The sequence below is a fragment of the Acipenser ruthenus genome, chromosome 9 (assembly GCF_902713425.1).
Source record: "Acipenser ruthenus chromosome 9, fAciRut3.2 maternal haplotype, whole genome shotgun sequence".
Classification (NCBI taxonomy): domain Eukaryota; kingdom Metazoa; phylum Chordata; class Actinopteri; order Acipenseriformes; family Acipenseridae; genus Acipenser; species Acipenser ruthenus.
In genome coordinates, this window is record NC_081197.1 from 59,895,721 (window position 1) to 59,919,971 (window position 24,251).

Consider the following 24,251-nt stretch of genomic DNA (forward strand, 5'->3'; position numbering starts at 1 on the left):
CACCAGCAGACAGTGCAGGAAACCGCTTCCATGATACAACTATGTATTACAGTAGATAGATTCCATGAAGATGATTGCAGATTCCTGGGATCCTGTTTCCTTGCTTGGCATTGCACACAGACACGCATACTCTATAAGTGAAGCTGAACAGCCACGACTCTGTAATTTGGCTCATCTCCATTGTTCACCACTGTGGAGAGCTGCTTTGTGAATATGGTCCTGTCTGTCTTTATAAAACCAGGATACAATATCTTATTCACACAAACAAATGTACCAGGCATTTATTTATTGCTTTAGTAACATTATGCTAAGAATGGGAACTGAACATTGATGTGTTGAACTTAAACAATGCAGTAAACGGTCTTAATGTATCCTCCAAATCAGTACATTTACATTTCTTGTAGCCATGTTTTATACTAAATCACCATTAGGTGATACAGTGTAACCTTCCCCCAATGTAGACACCTGAACCAGACCCATGAAGATGGCATGCTGCTCAATTAACATTACTGAGAGGAGTGCAAAGTGTGTTTCTTGTTCATATAGGATCATAATAAATACATTAAAAACAAACCCATCTCCGCAGTCAAGCTTAAATATGTAGTGTTAAGAACTTAAACAAAAATCCCAAATTAACATTAAGCTTAACATTGGAAGGCTATGTCAGGTTTTTAGAAAAGTGGCTTCAATCAGAACACCTGACTGTAAGGGCTTCTGTTCCATCAGTTCTATAAGCGAGGGAGAACTACAGTATGAGATGTGATGTGTGGGGTCTCTCCCTTCTCCTGAACAGCCTCATTCTGTTCCATCAGTTCTATAAGAGAGGGAGAACTACAGTATGAGATGTGATGTGTGGGGTCTCTCCCTTCTCCTGAACAGCCTCATTCTGTTCCATCAGTTCTATAAGCGAGGGAGAACTACAGTATGAGATGTGATGTGTGGGGTCTCTCCCTTCTCCTGAACAGCCTCATTCTGTTCCATCAGTTCTATAAGAGAGGGAGAATTACAGTATGAGATGTGATGTGTGGAGTCTCTCCCTTCTCCTGAACACAAGTTTCTAAATGAAAATGCACCTGCCGGTGATAACTTACTCATGGTTATTAAAAGGAATTTTTCTAGCAAGTACACACATGACTTGACACGGTGTACCTGAACCTCCGTTTGAATAATGACTACACAGGAAACAATTCCAAACCTAGACCCAATAAAGCAGAGGGATGATCGGGCATCAGCCTTCACAAGTGTCACATCCAGTGTTTGCTACAATGGGTTCAAACTGCTGTGCAGGTGCTTTGTTTTGCTGCTGCATGTTTCACAATGATTTGCTTCCAGCAGCTCCTTTCTTATTAGACTGCTTGAATGCTGACTTACGATACCTAGATCTACAAAACTGACAATCTCTCAACTAACAGAAAAACAGCATGACTTTTTAAACAGCAATCCTCCTTTAAAGGTGTGACTAAAAAAACAGAATATAAACAGCTGCTGGTGGCTGTGCATACTGGTTTACATAGATATCATTGTGCAAAACAATATTCAATATTCAAGACATTGCCTTGCTTGCATTAGAATATCTTTTCTGGAACATCTATTAACTCTATTTGTAAATTATATATTTATACATAAAAGCATAAATGTTTTCACTCCAGCATTTCATGATTAGATGCATGGATTGTAATCAGCAATGTTCCAGTGTATTTTGTTTTAGTTATTTATTCCAATGTAGCCTAACAGTATTTATGATTTGATCATCTCATGTCAAACTTGTTTTTAATGCAAAATGCTTTATAATGTTATTTATACTGGGGCCATTTGTACTATATATTATTTTCTAGTTTGCAAAGATATAAATGCTTGCTGCTTTAAATAAATCAACATTCTTTATGAAATCTTGGTGGACTTAATTAGAAATAGTCAAGGCAAAGATGGCAATATTATCTCTAGAGAGTATTGAACATGCAACACATGAAAAGGTTCTCAAAACTTCAGCTAATAGCACTGCTTATGCAAGTCTTCAGTGCTTCATGTCTCCCTCTATGGAAATCCTTCTGTTTCTTACAATATGGCAAGTGTGTAGACAGGTGTGGAGTGCTGCTCAAGCAGCTCATTTGGGGGTTAAGTCTCCCTTTATTACTGGCTCTCTGTTTAGATACGTGGCCCAGTAGACTAGGTTGAAAGTCCCAAACAGCACCGGGAACACGATCCTCGACATGTTGTCGATCCTGCTGATGCTGTTGTAAGTCTTTTCAGCCTCCGGAGGCTTTGCTTCTGCGGGTTTCATCTGCACTGAGGTGCTGTTGGAAATGGTAGAAAGGACCGATTCCTTCATGATGTTCGCTGTGTTGTTCACTCCCACAGCCATGCAGGTGTTGTTCGCTTTCTTTGTTAGTGCCATGGGAGGCTTTTTCTATAGCAAGGGAAAATGTATATAAGAACATTGTAGAGCCTTGCAATACAGTAGTCTTACTGGGAACAGATGCACCATTCATAGCCCACAAATACAGTATCACCCTATTGATGAATAGAGACTGCAGTGTTGTACCATCCGCTAAGGAAGCAGTTTATACCACGTTTCTTCCAATCTGAATGACATGTATTCATCATTCTAGAACCATTATCTATGTAGTGCTTTTGGTCACATACTGTATCTTGATACACAAACTCAATGTCATTTAGAGGTATCACTATTCATACATAACAGGGATATTCAGAGAAATGAATCCTGTGTAGGTAACACTTTACATTTGGTGTGTATTTACATAGTAGTTACTTTGTAATTGTGTGTAAGTACACATGTATTTACACACAATTACATGTTATTATGCATAGTTCCAATGTACTTAATGTGCACATTTTGTGTATGATATAACTCTAACCCTAACTCTAACCCTAACCCTAATCCTAATCCATAATCCCTAATCCCTAATCCCTAATCCATAATCCCTAATCCCTAATCCCTATCCCTAACCCTAACCCTAACTGTTTTCTGATACAATTGTGTACTTACATAAGCGCACATGTATTTACAAAGCAACTGCTAGGTAAATACACAGTAATTGGAGACTCTTAATGTGAAGTGTTACCCTGTGTATACAGGCACTCAGTAACACACACATTTCCAGCATGCAGAATCAATGCTAGGCCTGTATTGATCAACCCCCCATTGTTCCCTTCCAGGATTTGGGTTCTTTCTGTCACTTTCTATACACTGAGAGGCTTTGCCTTTTCGGAGCAGTGAATGTACAAGTACACACTGATATGAATGGAGAAGATTTTAAATTTGCACACACCTTGGGTTGATGGGCTTCGAGCGCTTTCTTCCCATCCCATGCCCAGCTTCGTTTGGTGAAATAATTTACAGTGGCAAATTCTATTAATGCGGAGAAGACAAATGCATAGCACACTGCTATAAACCAGTCCATTGCTGTCGCATAAGCCACTTTAGGCAAAGAGTTGCGAGCACTGATGCTTAACGTTGTCATAGTCAGCACTGTGGTCACACCTGCGTGAAAAATACAACAAATAAACAGGAAACAAAGAGATTCAGTCAACAGAGGTAAGCAGTCATTATCATCCATGAGAATGAACAGTTACATATTTATACTTGAAATGCCATCAGCAGAGACACGATGCTACACACAAAGTCTGATCACATTTCAACAGATTCACAATGATCTGTCTTGGCATTGCCTCCCACACTTCAGCTACTCGAATTTCCATCTTGAATTGGACAGAGAAACAAAGAAAGACATTCGTTCTATTTTAGGATTAGTGAGTAAATTAGTTACTTCCTACAAGAAAACAGAAATCATGGTGAAATCAACAATGCTTTATTAATAACCTTTTTTCACTTTGACTCAGATAATTATTAATTATTAATCTAAAATGTTTTGTAATTATTCAAATCTAATAGAATGATTAATGAGTAAAATTTTAAATTCGAGACAACACTATTGGCAGCATTCTAAGTGTCATTGCCTCATACATTCTAAAGGGGGCAGGACTTGAAAGTGTTGCAATCCAACCTCACCTGAGCCTTCCAGTCATGTTCCATGCAACACAAACTGTAGGAATCTATGTGGACCGATTGCTTGTTACACAGAAAGTAGATGAGTAAACCCTTAAAACTTCAAGATAACTGGATAACTGGATAACTGAGCTTCACCTGAGTCACAGTGAAAACAAAGGCATGATAACTAAAAATGTGAATCCTGATGTTGATATTATATCTTCAGTGAAAGTAAGTGCAATGCTAATTGTAAACTACATACAAGATGAAATTGAATACATACATATTAAAAACATCCTTTTAAGTATTCAGTCCATCTGCTTATCAACAGAGCACACTGCCAGCTGTGGCACAGTCCTAACCAGACACTCCTCATTCGTTTGCACTATCCAATAAGGAATTTAAGGAGCAGAGAAGGTATGGATTGTTCACTCTCAGAAATGTAAAGTGTGGATTGTTCACTCTTGGAAATGTAAAGTGTGGATTGTTCACTCTCAGGAATGTAAAGTGTGGATTGTTCACTCTCAGAAATGTAAAGTGTGGATTGTTCACTCTCAAGGATGTAAAGTGTGGATTGTTCACTCTCAGAAATGTAAAGTGTGGATTGTTCACTCTCAGGAATGTAAAGTGTGGATTGTTCACTCTCAAGAATGTAAAGTGTGGATTGTTCACTCTCAGAAATGTAAAGTGTGGATTGTTCACTCTCAGGAATGTAAAGTGTGGATTGTACACACTCAGATGTGTAAAGTGTGGATTTTTCACTCTCAGATATGTAAAGTGTGGATTGTTCACTCTCAGAAATGTAAAGTGTGGATTGTTCACTCTCAGATATGTAAAGTGTGGATTGTTCACTCTTCTGCTCACAGCACAGCTACTCTGATACAGTGTAAAAGGGTTGGTCACCATGACTACTCTGAACTGATGGTGTTACAGTGATAGGCAGGCTGCACTGTGTACAATAGATCTGGCCAAATCTATAACCAGAGTTCTTAAAGAAGCTACAGAACACTTCTGCATTGCAGGGTCATTAAACACTGGCTTCCTCTTTGATCACTTCAACCCTAATCTACTGAAACTTCAAGAACCGTCCGTTCTGCAGCCCTGGACACTCATGTCAATAAAGGTCCTTGTTTTTGCTTATCCCACTCCAACAGTAAGGAAAGCACATTAGTTTGTCCTGCAATTAAAAGCATTCATTAATGCTGCAAGTTCCAGATGTGAGCAAGAGCGTTCTTTCATCTCCTGCATTGCGCACGGCCGCTCCCTTTCTTCAGCCCGGGATTCCTCAGCTCAACAGTGTGGGACATACATGTCAGATATAATCAGGCGCCTAACCCTAACCCTAACCATAACCCTAACCCTAACCCTAACCCTTTCATTACACACACAGGGATTCTTTACATGCCTTATTTAGGACTTCAGCCCCGGGATTCCTCAGCTCAACAGTGTGGGACATACATGTCAGATATAATCAGGCGCCTAACCCTAACCCTAACCATAACCCTAACCATAACCCTAACCCTAACCCTAACCCTTTCATCACACACAGGGATTCCTCAGCTCAACAGCTAGGGAGTGCCGTGTGGGACACTCATGCAACATTACGCTTGCCAGATACAATCAGGCGCCTAACTCATGTCTGTAAACAATGGTTAGTAAAAGCAAATATTTGTACTGTACAGAATGTAGATCTGAAAGTTAATTAATCATTGTTTGGGTGTTGCAACCATCCTGATTATGCTGATTTTATAATGTGTTTATGAATAAATTGTTTTCAGAATGTGCAGGAAGTCATTTCTGTTTTATAAAAGCACGCCTCTTGTAGCTGAGTGTACACAGCAGCATGTACAGTGCAGTCCCACTGGGGATCTGAAGTGATGCTGGGATCCCAGGGACGGTATTTTAAACATTGAAACTAAAGACACACACAGACAGCTCTGGCCAAAAGATCTGCATCACCCTCTATAGAGAATGAACTCATTCTGCTTCATAAAGTCAAATGAAACCTGCTCAATAATGTTACGTTGAATTAAATATCACATATACTACATGAAAAAGGGCAGAAACGGGCAACTATGCAATTGAGAGCTAGCACCTTCACTGCAGCAGCTTTAAACCTCATCTCATTCACATTGGCAGGGTCACCTTTATATATATATATGCTTGGTAGTTACATTTTCTTACTATAGCGCCAAGGGGGTCACTGGATTTTGTGGACTATTTGACCTCTCTACAGCAGTCCCTCAGTACACTGGACATGTCTGCTGTCCAGTTTAAAATGTATTGTCCTCAATTGATTGTAAATGAAAAAATCATTGCGCTGAAATAACATTAGTGTTCCCTCTGTCCACATTACATTTTGTAAAAATAGAAATCTTATACAGTATACAGTACAGTAGTAAAATCAAATGAATACCTTGCACACTGTTTTTTTACTTTAGCCTGTAGGCTACCGATAACACAAAATAAATCATGCTGCTGCATTCCCTGTGCACATTACTGTACAATACAGAAATAATCAAAGATTATTTGAAATCAAAATTCAAATGATTTTAGCACATTGTCTTTTTTACCGTAGCCTACAAAACAGATCAAAGTGCTGCATTGGCATGTTATGATACTATACAGTACCTTACATGTACTGCACACACTTTACAGAAAGCAATTGTTTCTAAATGTACATAGAAAACGTGTCAGCGAGGAGATGCTGTATATACCCAGTGAGGTCTTCCTCATTTCTAAATATACATCGAAAACGTGTCAGCGAGGAGATGCTGTATATACCCAGTGAGGTCTTCCTCATTTCTAAATGTACATTGAAAACGTGTCAGCGAGGAGATGCTGTATATACCCAGTGAGGTCTTCCTCATTTCTAAATGTACATTGAAAACGTGTCAGTGAGGAGATGCTGTATATACCCAGTGAGGGCTTCCTCATTTCTAAATGTACATTGAAAACGTGTCAGTGAGGAGATGCTGTATATACCCAGTGAGGGCTTCCTCATTTCTAAATGTACATTGAAAACGTGTCAGTGAGGAGATGCTGTATATACCCAGTGAGGGCTTCCTCATTTCTAAATGTACATTGAAAACGTGTCAGTGAGGAGATGCTGTATATACCCAGTGAGGGCTTCCTCATTTCTAAATGTACATTGAAAACGTGTCAGTGAGGAGATGCTGTATATACCCACTGAGGGCTTTCTCTTTTCTTAGTTCTAGTTGTATCAACACAACCCTTCATATACTAATAACATTCACTGCTCTTCTGACATTGCAATCCAGACTCATGACCACTGCTGTTATCTATGGGGACTCAGACTCTAACACTGGTTCTGTGGCAGCTTGCGCTCAATAAACAGTTGGCAGGGTTTTGTGTTGGACAGGATAACACTACATGGAGATTCCCAATGACTGCCGGCTGGAAGGGTCAGGGGTCAGGAATGCTTTCTTCCAGCACTTCAAACTTCACTTTAGTTTAGAAATCTTTTAAGTCCCCTTCTTATTTTAGATAGGCATGTTTACATGTGTGCATTGTTGTATAGGGTTGCTGTTTGAGCCCTGTTGCAATGCATACTGAAACCTGAGGGTTAGGCAAGGCTGTACTAATAATCCAATAAGCAGACAGCATGTGCATATGTAACAGGGCAGTGTTGTGTGATGCTGGAGTCGGTGAGGTGAGGTGGGGGCAAAGCTCTAGAACCACTATGCAGTGAGCCTGGCTCTTTTGCATAGAACATGCTCCTTAACTACTGAAGCTAGCATTCTCTCCAAATGGAGCATTCTTTCATCCAAATGTTGATCAAAATACATATGCTTGAAGGAAAATAGTTGCTAAACAGTCATTATTATTATTATTATTATTAATAATAATAATAATAATAATAATAATAATAATAATAATAATAATAATAATAATAATAATAATAGGTTGTATATTTAAAGATTAATGTCTGATAGCATTGCTGTTGCTAAATGCTTTTTCGTTCTTGTTGTTTTTGTAATGCTTCATAAAACATAAGCCATACTTACCAAACACAGTCCTTGCAGGCACTGACTCTCTGTTTAACCAGAACGACACCTGAGATAGGATAACCGTCATAATGCACGGGAGGTAGGTCTGGATTACAAAGTACCCGATTTTTCTCTTCAGATGGAAATGTGCCGTCATTACAGTATATTGTCCTGTAGACAACGACAAAGAGTATTTAAGATTGTACAGTGCATCGGATACAGGAGGTGCCAATAACACACGGGAGGGGGGGAGCGCTTTAAAGACGACCGGCTGTATTTCTGTAGGGATTTTAAAATCCGCCAGGGGCGCCTTCTAGAACAAATACTTTTATTTATTTATTTATTTATTTATTTATTTATTTATTTATGTATTTATTTATATTATTTATTTATTTATTTATTTATTTTGCATATGCTCGCTGATGATAATGTGTGTTTCGGCATGTTTCTATTATCTGAAACTTTGAACTCAATTGTTGCTCTCAGTCAGATATTGTCACGTTATCAAACTTTCATTTTAAATGGGTACCCGCTTGTGCTGTATGAAACTAGACCTAACTACAGACTATAATGATATACACATTACTGGTGTGTTCGTTTTGACTGCATTGGAAAATGACAAGGCGCTACTGTTAACTGTTAGTCCAGATATTGGGTCTTTTAACAATCCATTCTAGCTGCACGGAGCAGAGTCCGATACACTACAGACAATCCGCTCATGACTGCTGTTTTCTCTTGACAAAATCGGATTTTTGTATCTCACTAATCCCTTGTGCAATCTGCGTCCTCTGTTCGAGACCTGCGCCAGAGAGCTGCCTTCGCTTCCTGACGAGATTCATTAAGAGACATGCAATCTTGACGTTAAAACCCGGATAAATACCAGATCCAGAACAAACTTTCTAATTCACAATGACACCACTGAGCGCGTCCTTTTCCAAGAGCACCAATGACTGATAGCGCCGATCCGCCTTCACATTTGGAAGGAATACTGGGAGAATCATTTTGGGTTGTTCGTTTTTTTTTGTTAATGAATGGAGCCTTATGGTGTTTTAAAAGGATTGAACATGTTTACTTTCTGGATATTTCTGTTAAAATTCTTAAATGTTTATGGGGAATTACCATTTATTGCAGACAACAGCGCAGCCATGTTGGTCAACTGGTAAGTACGTTTTGTCTTATCATATACTGTAACAGATTAGGTCTGAAGAAACCCTTGATACTTTAGAAAAGGATGCTTTTCTGAAGTGCGCTGCCCTGAAGCATATTGGCACACACTGAATACTCTGGTCCCAACTACAATGTGGTGTTAACTGCAGGACTGAAGCGGGGCTCTGTAGAGCAGGGGATTAGTGTGTGTGTGTGTGTTTACTTATTTATCGATTGGTTTTCATTTTTATGAAATCGAATTGGGTGCGTTAATTCATTCAAATAGCCTAGAGTTGTTTATTTATGTGTTCGTTTTATTTTGTATTATTATTTTGCTTTAAGTACAACATGCAGTCATCTCCTTCTCTACACCCATCTTCGCTTTTAATCCTCCCGAAAGGGTAAAGGCGGTTAACGTTTAGATAAACCCTGCTAATTTGAAAACCTGCGGGCTCGAGATCCCATCAGAGGTTAGGATTAGTGTGCAACGGTTCTGATTGAGAATGACTCGAGGAAATACCGAGCTACGGCTCTTTCGACAGCAGGTTCATATTCTGTGCTGTTGAACAGGTATTCGGTGTATTTTATATGCCCTGGACATATCAAATGTTTTGTTTTAGACATTCATCTTCCAGGCTATTAGGAGAACCCCATAGCTTTCGTAACCATTCCACCCACAGAAATAAGAGCGTATTACTGCTTTATGTAACTGGATTAAACCGATGCCTTTCAATCCCACGTGCCGCTTTATTCTGCCCCTGACATCCAATCCAGATACAGTGACGTCACGGTCAAAATGCACTATTTAAATGACAATTCCCGTTAATTAATCCGAGATTCCCGATTGTTCAGGGTGCTTTTTTTGTTTTTGTTTAATTTTTTAATTTTTATTTTTTGTCCCGTGCTATCCCAAGAAACAAAATTAATATACATTAAAATAACATTTTTTTTTTCTAACAACGTTTCAATACTGTCAGATTAGAGACTATGCAAATTCCAATTAAAACCTCATGTTAAACACATCTCCTTTGGAGGACAGTATAGAATACAGGCGAGTTGTATACCTGTGCTTGTTCTGATGACCTCCCTCCCCACTGTCTGTCCTATTAGATGATACTGGTTCAACCTCGAACCGTCTTCAGCCACAACAACAGAACGGGCGGCGCCAGAGGTCCAGATATAAACAACTTCAGAGTCCGGATAGGCATCTTATTTATCAGGGGGAGAAACGGGGTTAGGCAGACCCTACCTGTGAATACACACTCTGTACAGAGAAAGGGGGTTAGACAGACCCTACCTGTGAATGCACACTGTGTACAGAGAAAAGGGGTTAGGCAAACCCTACCTGTGAATGCACACTGTGTACAGAGAAAGGGGGTTAGGCAGACCCTACCTGTGAATGCACACTGTGTACAGGGAAAAGGGGTTAGGCAGACCCTACCTGTGAATGCACACTGTGTACAGAGAAAGGGGGTTAGACAGACCCTACCTGTGAATGCACACTGTGTACAGAGAAAGGGGGTTAGACAGACCCTACCTGTGAATGCACACTGTGTACAGAGAAAGGGGGTTAGACAGACCCTACCTGTGAATGCACACTGTGTACAGAGAAAGGGGGTTAGGCAGACCCTACCTGTGAATGCACACTGTGTACAGAGAAAGGGGGTTAGACAGACCCTACCTGTGAATGCACACTGTGTACAGAGAAAGGGGGTTAGACAGACCCTACCTGTGAATGCACACTGTGTACAGAGAAAGGGGGTTAGACAGACCCTACCTGTGAATGCACACTGTGTACAGAGAAAGGGGGTTAGGCAGACCCTACCTGTGAATGCACACTGTGTACAGAGAAAGGGGGTTAGGCAGACCCTACCTGTGAATGCACACTGTGTACAGAGAAAGGGGGTTAGGCAGACCCTACCTGTGAATGCACACTGTGTACAGAGAAAGGGGGTTAGACAGACCCTACCTGTGAATGCACACTGTGTACAGAGAAAGGGGGTTAGACAGACCCTACCTGTGAATGCACACTGTGTACAGAGAAAGGGGGTTAGGCAGACCCTACCTGTGAATGCACACTGTGTACAGAGAAAGGGGGTTAGGCAGACCCTACCTGTGAATGCACACTGTGTACAGAGAAAGGGGGTTAGACAGACCCTACCTGTGAATGCACACTGTGTACAGAGAAAGGGGGTTAGACAGACCCTACCTGTGAATGCACACTGTGTACAGAGAAAGGGGGTTAGACAGACCCTACCTGTGAATGCACACTGTGTACAGAGAAAGGGGGTTAGGCAGACCCTACCTGTGAATGCACACTGTGTACAGAGAAAGGGGGTTAGACAGACCCTACCTGTGAATGCACACTGTGTACAGAGAAAGGGGGTTAGGCAGACCCTACCTGTGAATGCACACTGTGTACAGGGAAAGGGGGTTAGACAGACCCTACCTGTGAATGCACACTGTGTACAGAGAAAGGGGGTTAGGCAGACCCTACCTGTGAATGCACACTGTGTACATGGTCACACCATTCACTTTATATGACAGCTGCCATACTCAAATCCTGCTCAGGTCCCAGCTCACAACCAGAACATATTCCGCTTGATGTAATTAAGGTGACGCTCTTCACTTGCACTCTTCACTTGTTTAGACACACACATGCACGCACGCACTCATGCACGCACACACAGAATCACTTGCAGTATTGTTGCATACAGTCAGTGACATACACATCCCCTACAGACAGTGACATACACATCCCATACAGACAGTGACATACACATCCCCTACAGACAGTGACATACACATCCCCTACAGACAGTGACATACACATCCCCTACAGACAGTGACATACACATCCCCTACAGACAGCGACATACCCATCCCCTACAGACAGCGACATACACATCCCCTACAGACAGCGACATACACATCCCCTACAGACAGTGACATACACATCCCCTACAGACAGTGACATACACATCCCCTACAGACAGTGACATACACATCCCCTACAGACAGCGACATACACATCCCCTACAGACAGCGACATACACATCCCCTACAGACAGTGACATACACATCCCCTACAGCCAGTGACATACACATCCCCTACAGACAGTGACATACACATCCCCTACAGACAGCGACATACCCATCCCCTACAGACAGTGACATACACATCCCCTACAGACAGTGACATACACATCCCCTACAGACAGTGACATACACATCCCCTACAGACAGTGACATACACATCCCCTACAGACAGTGACATACACATCCCATACAGACAGTGACATACACATCCCCTACAGACAGTGACATACACATCCCATACAGACAGCGACATACCCATCCCCTACAGACAGTGACATACACATCCCCTACAGCCAGTGACATACCCATCCCCTACAGACAGTGATATACACATCCCATACAGACAGCGACATACACATCCCCTACAGACAGCGACATACACATCCCCTACAGACAGTGACATACACATCCCCTACAGACAGCGACATACCCATCCCCTACAGACAGTGACATACACATCCCCTACAGACAGTGACATACACATCCCCTACAGACAGTGACATACACATCCCCTACAGACAGTGACATACACATCCCCTACAGACAGTGACATACACATCCCCTACAGACAGCGACATACACATCCCCTACAGACAGTGACATACACATCCCCTACAGACAGTGACATACCCATCCCCTACAGACAGTGACATACACATCCCCTACAGACAGTGACATACACATCCCCTACAGACAGTGACATACACATCCCCTACAGACAGTGACATACACATCCCCTACAGACAGTGACATACCCATCCCCTACAGACAGTGACATACCTATCCCCTACAGACAGCGACATACACATCCCCTACAGACAGTGACATACACATCCCATGCAGACAGCGACATACACATCCCCTACAGACAGTGACATACACATCCCCTACAGATAGTGACATACACATCCCCTACAGACAGTGACATGCATAACATGCATTCCATAAAATACTGCTTTCATCCAATTAGATGCTACTGTTTGCTTAAGGCAGGGATTATACAGTCCAGTATTACAAACCCGTAGCCAGACTGTCACATTAATATCTCAATTTCAATGTGTGGAGTCCAGGGACAGTCTGCTCTTGGAGTGCAATGTAATGGGTTCGGCACAGATTTGGAAACGGTATTAAACTATTAGTATGGTGCAGGGCACGATCACGACTGCGCTGATCTGACCTGATGATTGTGAAAGGGTCTTACATTGTTCTAATGGGATACGACAACATCCCTGAGTGAGTGAAGGTGTAAATCTGCAGAGATGGATCACTTTGGAAGAGTTCATATGCCATGATTCAGTATGTACTCATGAATTCATTACATACTCAACATAAAATGTGTGTTCATACATAAGCACCTATGTCTTGATTCTGGTCTTGGTGGCTGTCAGGCAGCTCCAGTACACAGCAAGGTCAGAACTGGCACGGATGACCAGTCCTGACCAGGTGCAAGGGTTCTGACTCTGTTAGTGGATATTCAATCTGGGACAGTGCTCAAGCAATGGTCCAGCATGGTGTTGGGAGGAACTGTGCATTACTTAAACTGAGATCTGGTCTACTCTTAAAGATCCAATAGCACTTTTTCAAACAAAACCTTGTAACTGAAATGCCATGATTTTGATTGTCACGGTGACAGGCAGTCACTCAATAGCATACTCACAGCTTCCAAATTTAAGAGGGCATGCATGAGCATCCATGGGAAAGTCTTCCAGTTGCATAGGACATTCGGCAGAAATGGTTAACCTGTACAATCAAAAGAGAACAGCTGTGTGAAAATAAGGGCTGGATAATGTATCTTAATATGTCATGGGTAGAATGTCATCTAGTACACACAGCCTACTCAAACTACAGAGTGATGTCTTTCATAATAAGAGGCACCCTTCACACAACGTATTGATTTATTATAAATCACACGAGTGAGTCAGGAGCCCAGGAATGACTGTAAACATTAACTTTAAGATTGCGTCGTGTCTGTACAACACAACTGTGACAAACCCGCGGCAGTGATTGCTTTCTTATTCTACTTCTTCAGGGCCTCCGTCCATGGGAATGCAAACAACAAGTAAACGGCAAGATACAGAGTTACACGGCATTGGAAGTGCTGCTGGGATATCCGGGTTTCCTGCTGTATGCTGTACAACAGAAACAGCTTCACTTGTGCACAAGCACTATACCTTAAGTGAACGTGTATTTAAAGTGCGACCATGTCATGACAGCTGATCCTAGCAGGCGTCAGCAGTTTAGACATGTCATGACAGCTGATCCTAGCAGGCGTCAGCAGTTTAGACATGTCATGACAGCTGATCCTAGCAGGCGTCAGCAGTTTAGACATGTCATGACAGCTGATCCTAGCAGGCGTCAGCAGTTTAGACATGTCATGACAGCTGATCCTAGCAGGCGTCAGCAGTTTAGACATGTCATGACAGCTGATCCTAGCAGGCGTCAGCAGTTTAGACATGTCATGACAGCTGATCCTAGCAGGCGTCAGCAGTTTAGACATGTCATGACAGCTGATCCTAGCAGGCGTCAGCAGTTTAGACATGTCATGACAGCTGATCCTAGCAGGCGTCAGCAGTTTAGACATGTCATGACAGCTGATCCTAGCAGGCGTCAGCAGTTTAGACATGTCATGACAGCTGATCCTAGCAGGCGTCAGCAGTTTAGACATGTCATGACAGCTGATCCTAGCAGGCATCAGCAGTTTAGACATGTCATGACAGCTGATCCTAGCAGGCGTCAGCAGTTTAGACATGTCATGACAGCTGATCCTAGCAGGCGTCAGCAGTTTAGACATGTCATGACAGCTGATCCTAGCAGGCATCAGCAGTTTAAACATGTCATGACAGCTGATCCTAGCAGGCGTCAGCAGTTTAGACATGCTAGCTCCTTTAAACACACTTGATTACCAGCTACTATAATACAACAAATAACACAATCATTATTATTTGACATTTGGAACTGTCCTCTAATTTCCTTTCATTTCTCCTCACTGTTCTTCTGTCCACATTCTTCTTTAGTTTAACCTCCTCCAATGTGTTTAGCCAAAATATAACAGAATTGGTGTGATGTGTATTTCTAATACAATGAAAACTGTTTTACAGCTATCAGGAAGGGGGACTATTATGTGAATTAAAAAAGGGTCTGCTATCGACAGTAGTTTCACAACAGCTGCAGACAGAACAGCGTGTGGTGTTGCTGCCATCTTGTGGAATTTGGACACATTGCATTTCATTTTGGGAAACTAAAACTAAGCTGTGCAGGGGGAGTTGCTTCCTAGAGTCCCCTGCAATAGAATTATACAAAAAAACAATTCCAGGTTTTCTAATATAAATTTTAGCTTAAAAGGGAAGAAAACAAATAGCAATGAATAACCACAATGCCCTTCTACATTTTTCCTATAGTAAAAGCACAGAAAGGTCTGGTAAAGCACAGGGAAGCATTGTAAAGCACAGTGACAGCATGGTAAAGCACAGGGAAGCATTGTAAAGCACAGAGAGGTCTGGTAAAGCATAGGGAAGCATTGTAAAGCACAGAGAGGTCTGGTAAAGCATAGGGAAGCATTGTAAAGCACAGAGAAGTAAAGTGAAGCACATTAATAAACATGGTAATCCAGGCTACACTATGTTACATGCGTAGTGTAGCCATAGTAAAAGCATGATAGAATCACAAAAAGGCCAGAATACTGCGGTAAACGTTTATAAGGCTGACTATGAAATTTAGACTCTGCAGTTCACATTTACATCCAGCTCATAAATATGTAGATTTTAACCAACTATATGCTGGGGGAGGGGGGGGGGGGGGGGGCGAGGGAGGGGGAGGGGGAGGGTGGGGGAGACCTGATTCCAATGCATTGCAGATCTCACAGTACAGCCCTGACCTGTGTTGAAACACTGCGGGGAGGGGGAGGGTGGGGGAGACCTGATTCCACCGCATCGCAGATCTCACAGTACAGCCCTGACCTGTGTTGAAACACTGCGGGGAGGGGGAGGGTGGGGGAGACCTGATTCCAATGCATTGCAGATCTCACAGTACAGCCCTGACCTGTGTTGAAACACTGCGGGGAGGGGGAGGGGGGTGGATGGCAGTTTTGTTGCTGCTGCCGCCAGTCTGTAGCTCTTCTTGTACTCAGTCGTTTGTATCTGCTGTCAGTGGTCCCACCCCCTGCGCCGCTGTGGGATCTGATGCACAATATTAATAAAGTACCTTTCTCTCAAAATAAATTTGTCCAGGTACGATGGTATCATCTCTTCTGCTGTGCCCAGCATTGTTTTAAATTGTTTCTTAACACGTTGTCCAGCTGTAAACGGCAAAGTCAGTTTGATAAGTAACCGGGTACTCCATGCAAAAATAACGTCTTTCTCGCCACTGTGAAGCGCTAGTACAAATCTGGTATGGATACCTCCTGTTACTACCCCAGATATCAAAGGAAAACAGCACGATCACATGATTTAAAGGCAGACTCATTTGTTGCATGATGAAAATGGGTAGTAATAATTTACTTTAAAATTTTATGAACAAACCAAGAATTACAAGATGTATAATGAATCAAATAAAAAATAGACTCCACTTTCAATGGCAATGTTCAATTCAACATCTTTAAATCGCTTCTTTTTTAAATTTGTGCATTTTTTAAGTTACTGTATATGGAACCTGAAAATGTTGCAAGAGTCATATGTGTTATGTGCTTAATTGTGAAGGCTTGCGTTATAATTATGTAATGATAATGGTCCTTCGGGGGTTAGGGTTTCCGTTTATTTGTAATTTTTTAAGTAATAAGGAATGTGGAGTTCCTCTATGTGCCATTGTTTTATACAAGAAGATGGGAACTGACAACTGACATTTATCCCGTAAACTTTATTGTGTACACTAAAATAAAAGATTGGGTCGAATCCAATAGAAAGCTGACTAAGCTTCTCCAGAGACCAGAGCTATTGTTTTCCAGCCTGTGTTTCATGCAGCCTTTCTTCTTGTTAAGGGATGCATGGGGAACTTCCAATCAGAAACACCGTTCAGGGCACGAGACGCATTTATTTATTTAGGCTCAGCTGTGCACAATAGAGGTGTGATGTTATAATGTAATGTTATCGAGGGGTTCTGGTGAAATTTATTTTTCATGTGCTGTATTTTTGTTTATTTTTTAACACAAAGAAGATTACCAGATACATATAAATAGATTAAATAGATGAACAAAACTAATACAAAGATATAAGAAGAGCATACGAAAAGTCTGGGAATGAGAAAAGGCCATTGGGCCCATCAAGGCTCGTCCCTTGTTAACACACCAGTCTCCCCTACTGGGGAGAAGTAATTTAAAAGCACACAATCTAGTCTTGTTTTAAATGTTTCCAGTGTTTCAGATCCTACTACGTCACCTGGTAGGCTATTCCATGCATTTGTAACCCTCTGTGTAAAAAAGTCCTTCCTACCTTCTGTTCTGTACAAACTCGTACTCAGCTTGAATTTATTCCTCTCTCTGTGCTAAACAATAATTCAAATACATAAACGATCTGTCATGCCATTATGGAGCTAGGGTGGCAGAGACTACACTCCTTGTGATGTACAGTACATGCATCTACCATCACTGTCCGTTCTAGATATAATACACAATGTACCTAAACATGCATCAGGAGTGTGACAGTGCACAATCCAAAGTTGTGAAAATAGGCTGTTAGACTCCTGCGATGAGTCAAAGGAAAGATAAAGAATCATCGTCATCAAATCATTTGGGATAATGTGAGAGCTAACACTGAGAGAAGTTATTATCTGTCAGGCAGTGCAACGCACTTGCAAACTGAATGATAATCTGAGCCTTCCCAAGAAACTAGTTCATAATAGCGCTGCAATGTCCGGGGTGGGGGGGGGGGGGGGGGGGGGTATAGAGTGAAATATCTTTCCCTCTGTATTCTTTGAAAGTTGCACATTGAGTTGTATTTGTTTTTTTGTGTATGTCTATATTCTAATTCTGTGTATGAAAAAACAAAACAAAATATAATAATGATTATAATAATAATGAAAATGATTTGAATGTAATGTCCCTGCATCTCAGTCGAACTAGCTGGCTTCTCCTTGTCTCGAAGACATTGGGCTGCACTGAACCGTGCTAGAACAACATAAGGGTCTCCTAACTGTGACTGTGGTGAAGTGCAATCCATCACTCACATCACCCATCACTGCCCAACACACGCTTCTGCAGGAGGTACAGATGGAATCCATCTGGCGAGCCCAGACTACATCAAATGGCTTTCCAAACTCAACACACAGCTATAAACTCATTCCATTGCTTTCAAATTCCATATGAGAGAGAGAGAGAGAGAGAGAGAGAGAGAGAGCGAGAAAGAGAAAGAGAGAGTGCCTCCTATTTTCTGTTTTGAATGCCCCTTTATCTAAACTCCATTTGTGACCCCTGGTCCTTTTTTTTCAGGTCGAAAAAGTCCCCTGGGTCAACATTGTTATAATTGCTTGTATACTAACTGAAATAGCAAATGGTGGTTAACTATATTATTAATTGTTTTGATTAAATATGTATATGGTATATGGAAAGTATGAGATGTACTGTTATATTTTCCAATCTCTGGCAGTTTTATTTAGACATGGTCTGACTGTTTTGTTTCTAACATTTCTCCAGTAAATGTATATTTTGTACCATAACATGAAATATTAAGTCAAATCAAATAGAAAGCTGTCTCTGTGTCTCTGGAGACTGGAGAGATTGCTTTCAAGCGAGTGTTTTAAACAGCCTTTCTTCTTGTTAAGGGATGCATGGGTAATTTTAAGCCAACAGCACACTTGGCACGCCAGTTGTTTCTGCTTTAGGCTTTAGAAAATATATAGAAACCATGTATCGATATCTGTCCATGTCCCATGATGTACCTCATCGTGTAGAGCAGAGTCCCATCATCCTCCAAGCGCAGCAGTTTGTTGGGAGTGGTCATGTTGTGAGCAATGGATTTCTTGCCATTGAGAAAGAAGGTGTCTGGTGTCCAGATTTTGCTGGCTAGAAGGTTATTCAAGGGAAGTCGTTGCATCGGTCCTTTAAACTTAAGTCGTTCATCCTTCCAGCTTTGGCGGAAAAACACATCAATTGTATATTCCTAGCGTGAAGAAGCAGCATTTTTAGAATTGGCATGTATTGCGTCATATACCTTTGCATTCAACTGATAACTCAAAAGACATTACAAAGCATTCAAATTACAGCATAGATGATGGGATGCAGGTTATTGGGGGGGATTTACCATTTCAGTGTCTGAGACTGGGCCAAAGCTTGTGACGTAGATATTTGTTTTGACCTCTGTTATTCTTTCTGTGGGAGAGTAAAACAAGGGCAGAGTTACTTTCTTCTGTTGAAATGAACTTTACGTTTTGTTTTGAATGTGAGGGGTAAAGCATTGGAGGCTTAGGGTTGGAATCTCATGTACATCCCAAGGAGAAGGCAATGGTCTGTAAGGTGAGAAGTTACAGACAGCAATGACATATTTACTGTGGAACTACAGTGCCAGCGGCTAGACATGTGTGGCAATGAACTTGTCTAATATTTTCTATGTGTTTAGAATCCTAGCTAGGTCTACCTGAGCAATGCTGCACCATCGTTTAATATTGATCAAGCCACTGGCATCTCTACAGGCAAATGACTGAGCTGCCTTTCACGTGCTAAAAGCGTCCTGTGTGCTTGCAAGACAGGTACAGTGCTTCTCCTATCCCCTGTCTGTTTAGAAATACAATTACTTTAGCACGCAGCATTGCCAAATCCAGAATCTTTCATGAGCACCAAAAGGTGCCCTTAAAAACAAATGTTATTTTAGACAAGCTTTATAAACCTTGCACATACCTCCCAGTCCAGGACGGAGCCTGTTATCATACCCATCCAGCAAGCCATCTAAAATCCTTGTGAATATGGTAATATTGTCATTGGGGTCTTCCTTCAGTGTTCCTGCTGCCATCTGTGATAAACTGTGAATGGGAGAAAAGCATCCATATGAAAAGGTCATGTAGAGTTCTGTGTTGTACTTACACTCAGCTGCTCTAGAACTGTGGCAATGCATTATCATTCATTTCAGCTGCTAGGCTGGTGTTTTACCATGCATGGTTTCCTAGTCAATATGACATTGTTAGAAATGGTAATATGGGGCCCTAGTCACATAACTGTAGGGATTGTTTTAAGGAACATTTTGTTTAGGACTGTCTTTTTTAAAACCCATTTTTATTGATTATCAACAAGTTAAATCAAAGCACTGTTAACACGGAGAGAAATGTATAAACACCCTTAGAAAAAACTGTCCTTACAATTAAACACATTCCTTCAAGTTTTGTGAATAGGGCCAATTAATTAATATTGAATTCTAACCCTAAAATGAATTCTTCACGGACATGCATGTCTTTAAACTTTCACCAAACGAGAAAGTGTGGAATGCTTAAAATACACTGAGGGTTAACAAACCAAGATCTACCATATGATACTTATCTGGGATAAGAAATAACACAGGGGCAGATCTACCATGTGACACCAGCTTCTTTAAGAGAGAGATCTATGCGTTTGTGTCAATAGGTTCCTTTAATCTGCCTTGTGTTGCAAAAACGAGCCCCCAGTCACCAATGCAATTATTGCCCACTGTCTGTCACTTTCTCAACTCTGGAGGCAACCGTTTCCACCCTATATATATATATATATATATATATATATATCTATATATATATATATATATATATATATATATATATATATATATATATATATATATATGAGCTTCCCCGACAGTATACTGTATTGTATAATGCAGGTTTCATGAGACAATAGAAATTAGGAACAATTCTACATTAATGAAACACAATGTGCTCTTATAGGACTGTGAAAACAGATGGCTTTACCTTTGCACAGTAAAACGAGTGTAGCGTTCAGGGGTAGTGTAAAAACACTGCATGTTAACATATCGGGTATTTGCCTATTTCGAGTCTATATTCATCCAGCTCACTTCACTAAATTGTTTATGATTTGAATGACTCGTCTATAAAAGGTATTTTTTTTACCAGCTTAAAGAAAGACAATGGCGTAAGATCAATAACATCATATAGCCAAAAAACATTAATAATCATGATAGCCTGTATGGTCATATTTCAAGTTGCTGCTGTATAATCAGCGGAACACGCTCCTACCAGTTAGCGTTGCGAATGTGTACACTTCTAAACATAAAAAGGTATATGATACATCATTATTACACATTAAAGAGCATGCAAGTTGAATAAAAAAGAAATGCATATACCAAAAAACATTTACCTAAGGCAGCAGGTTATGCTGGTGAGAACTAAGAAGGCCAAGGAGGTTTTCATTGTAACAAAGTAGAGTATTCCATTGTCCATTCCTGCAACACATCAGAACGAACAGTGAATACCTCCGTGTCAAACCTCGCCACCGCTTCACAAATCTGCACAGGACTCCTCCACTATTTCATCAAGTAGGCTTGGGGGGGTGGTGGGGGGTGGGGATGTTTCAGTTTTAAGACCATTTATTTTTTTGCAAAATTCAAATGCAACAATAGGCTCGTTTTATGAATCTAAAACCCTTAAATCTAAACTAGTCTGATACAGCGATCATGAAAAACGTTACGTCGTAGATAGACGGCGTGCCTTTACTGCGCGGTTAGTGAATATGATGAAAAGTGTGCTCACTGCAGGTCTTTTACACACGCTCTCACACAGCAACTCCATCTGCAGCACTAATCCTTTCCCTCCAGTTTTCAATACCAATTTCAGAAGTGCAAGTTGTGTGGATTTAAATACTCCCCGACAGTATTATTATTATTGTGTTTAACAGTTTCTCTGTACCTACAGTATACAATCATAAATAAATAATGCTTTGTATATAAAAAATACGAAAAAATACATTGTAACTGCTATAATAATAATACTAATACTACTACTAATACTACTACTACTACTACTACTACTAATAACCTCGTATTGATTGCCAGTGATTTCAGGCTGCTTTACTCATCTAAATTAGTATTTTCATATCTCTGCTATAAGCCTTTGTCTCTCGTTCGCAGTTTCTTAGTTCTTTTCAATCTTTTCAGACAGTGTCAAGACCAATGGAGCCTAGTTACACCTTGCGGTAACAATGATTACCCTGAAACACCAGGAGGATACTCGTGTCAGTTATAACAAAGAGACTGTTTTCAATAACGCTCTTCATGCTAATCTTCATTAAATGCATTCACTGTACAGTGTATATGCTTCTCAAATAGCTCGTTATATTGCACAACACCCATATGCTGCCGGATGTCAAAAGAACTGGCTGCAACACCACATCTGTGTCAATAGTTTCATGATATGACACTTACTCGAGGCTTTAGCTTAAACATCCAGTGATTCATTAAATTATCAGCATCGCAATGCTTCAAAGAAAATACCTTTTCTCCTTCGTACACAGCGTCAGTGAGGAGAGTTCAATTCCATCTGAACTGGGGAAATCCTCCCAGATGCAATGTTCAAACGAGCACCGTGCTGCTTCAATAATCGTGCTTGTTTCTCAGTAAAGCACACAGCGATGAAGCATATAGCAGCAGTGTTGAGCGTTATGCAATTTCATGCGCTTCCTTTTTTTTTTATGAAAACACAAACGTTCCTACCCCTAGATTATCGGATAAGAGTTACTGAACACCCCGTGCATTGTCTCTCATTGTCTTTAGTATTCTTAGTGCGGAGCATCATTATTAACACGCGCTGTAGTGTATTAGTAATGCGACCCCCCCAGGTTATCCCTGTCACCCTACCTAGGTTTGTATAGGTATCTGGCTGTGAAGCTGAGGGGGATCCCGTCTTTCCTCGCAGGCAGGCTTTTCTGAAGCGTACACTCGTAATGTACGGCACGGCACTGATTATAATACATCCAAGCTCACGAGCATCAAACACACAAAGAGTCGCTTACCCAGATCCTTTGAGGTCCGCGGCTCGGTTTTTTCTTTTTTTCTTTTTTATTCCTGATTCTCACCTGCAGGCTTTCGGTGTTACTGTTATTGCTATTATTAATATTGAGAACCGAGTGAAAGACGTCACCTCTCCTCGTACGCCATAACAATAACCTCTCAGGTGACAGTAAGAGCACAGGAGGAGGTAAAGGAGACGATTCGTCCGTTTTGGAGAACCCCCCAGAGAGAGCCTTGATATCAGGCAGCCGAGTGTGCAGGTTTTTTTTTTCTCACGATCAGACCTTTCTGCTTACTTTGCGTTCTGTTCTCTTTGCCGATATGCCAGTTTCCTCTGTAATATAGTAAATCTGCAGTATTTCTGTGTCTTCTAAAACATGATGCAGTACGCAGGTGGAACTGTTGTCTTATCTGTCGCTATTTCCACAAGGTCTCAAGGGGCTCGTTTATCAACAAAACAGTACGTTATTATCATCTTTTAAACGAGGACCCATATTAAACACATAGTCCACCAGTTAAATGAATAAATACAAAAAATAAAAAATAAATAATAATAAGCTGACACAAAGTTGATTGTGTCAGTCGGTCTCGGTCAAAGAAAAGGTCACTTTTTAATTTATTTTTATTTTATTTTTTTTCAATCTGAGACTGTACTATGAATACTACTGTACTACGCATAGATTATTTCCCTGGCGATATTTTGCCACTACAGAAGAACTGAGAGGAATTCATTGCGTGTGAAACGCAGATGCTCATTTCGCATGCTCAGTTACAGTATGTGGTGCTGAAAGTGCCTCTCTGTAATTGTTATACACGGCCGTTAGAGGGCACTCCAACTCCATAGTCACGGAGTTCTTAAAATATCCACACTGTCGCCAAAGAAACGAAATTCATCTGATCTGCAAACGCGGTCAAATAAAACTATGGATTAGCCCCTGTGTCTATTCGGTGTTTGATTAGTATTTGCGTGTGTTAAACCAACCAACAATGACGTGACACTCCAGTTGTCAATACTGAATATACAGTGCCTTGCGAAAGTATTCGGCCCCCTTGAACTTTGCGACCTTTTGCCAC

General features: G+C 41.0%; 2 protein-coding genes across 5 annotated transcripts in view; one reads left to right on the top strand and one right to left on the bottom strand.

The window, feature by feature from the left end:
- Positions 1–265: 265 nt before the first annotated feature.
- LOC117405847 (gamma-aminobutyric acid receptor subunit alpha-5) lies at positions 266–23,867 on the bottom strand. 3 transcript variants are annotated; one of them, XM_034009257.3, is made up of 10 exons: positions 23,180–23,867; positions 21,530–21,614; positions 20,087–20,208; positions 19,494–19,561; positions 19,132–19,352; positions 13,922–14,004; positions 10,230–10,373; positions 8,038–8,190; positions 3,291–3,502; positions 266–2,407 (listed from the first exon to the last, which is right to left on the bottom strand). In XM_034009257.3, exons 2-10 carry the CDS (start codon positions 21,610–21,612, stop codon positions 2,105–2,107), a joined length of 1,389 nt encoding a protein of 462 aa, XP_033865148.2. In that variant the 5' UTR covers positions 21,613–21,614; positions 23,180–23,867; the 3' UTR covers positions 266–2,104. The 3 variants fall into 3 exon arrangements, with proteins under 3 accessions (XP_033865148.2, XP_058886360.1, XP_033865149.2); XM_059030377.1 differs by lacking the exon at positions 23,180–23,867 and adding an exon at positions 23,025–23,170; XM_034009258.3 differs by lacking the exon at positions 23,180–23,867 and adding an exon at positions 22,662–22,945.
- LOC117405846 (gamma-aminobutyric acid receptor subunit beta-3) overlaps positions 8,903–24,251 on the top strand; it is a 94,371-nt gene continuing 79,022 nt past the window's right edge. The window contains exon 1 of one of the 2 annotated variants that reach the window (XM_059030371.1): positions 8,903–9,178. In XM_059030371.1, coding sequence (XP_058886354.1) covers positions 9,051–9,178 — 128 coding nt within the window. In that variant the 5' untranslated portion in view covers positions 8,903–9,050. The remainder of the gene's footprint in view (positions 9,179–24,251) is intronic. The other variant, XM_059030372.1, reaches the window with a different exon arrangement.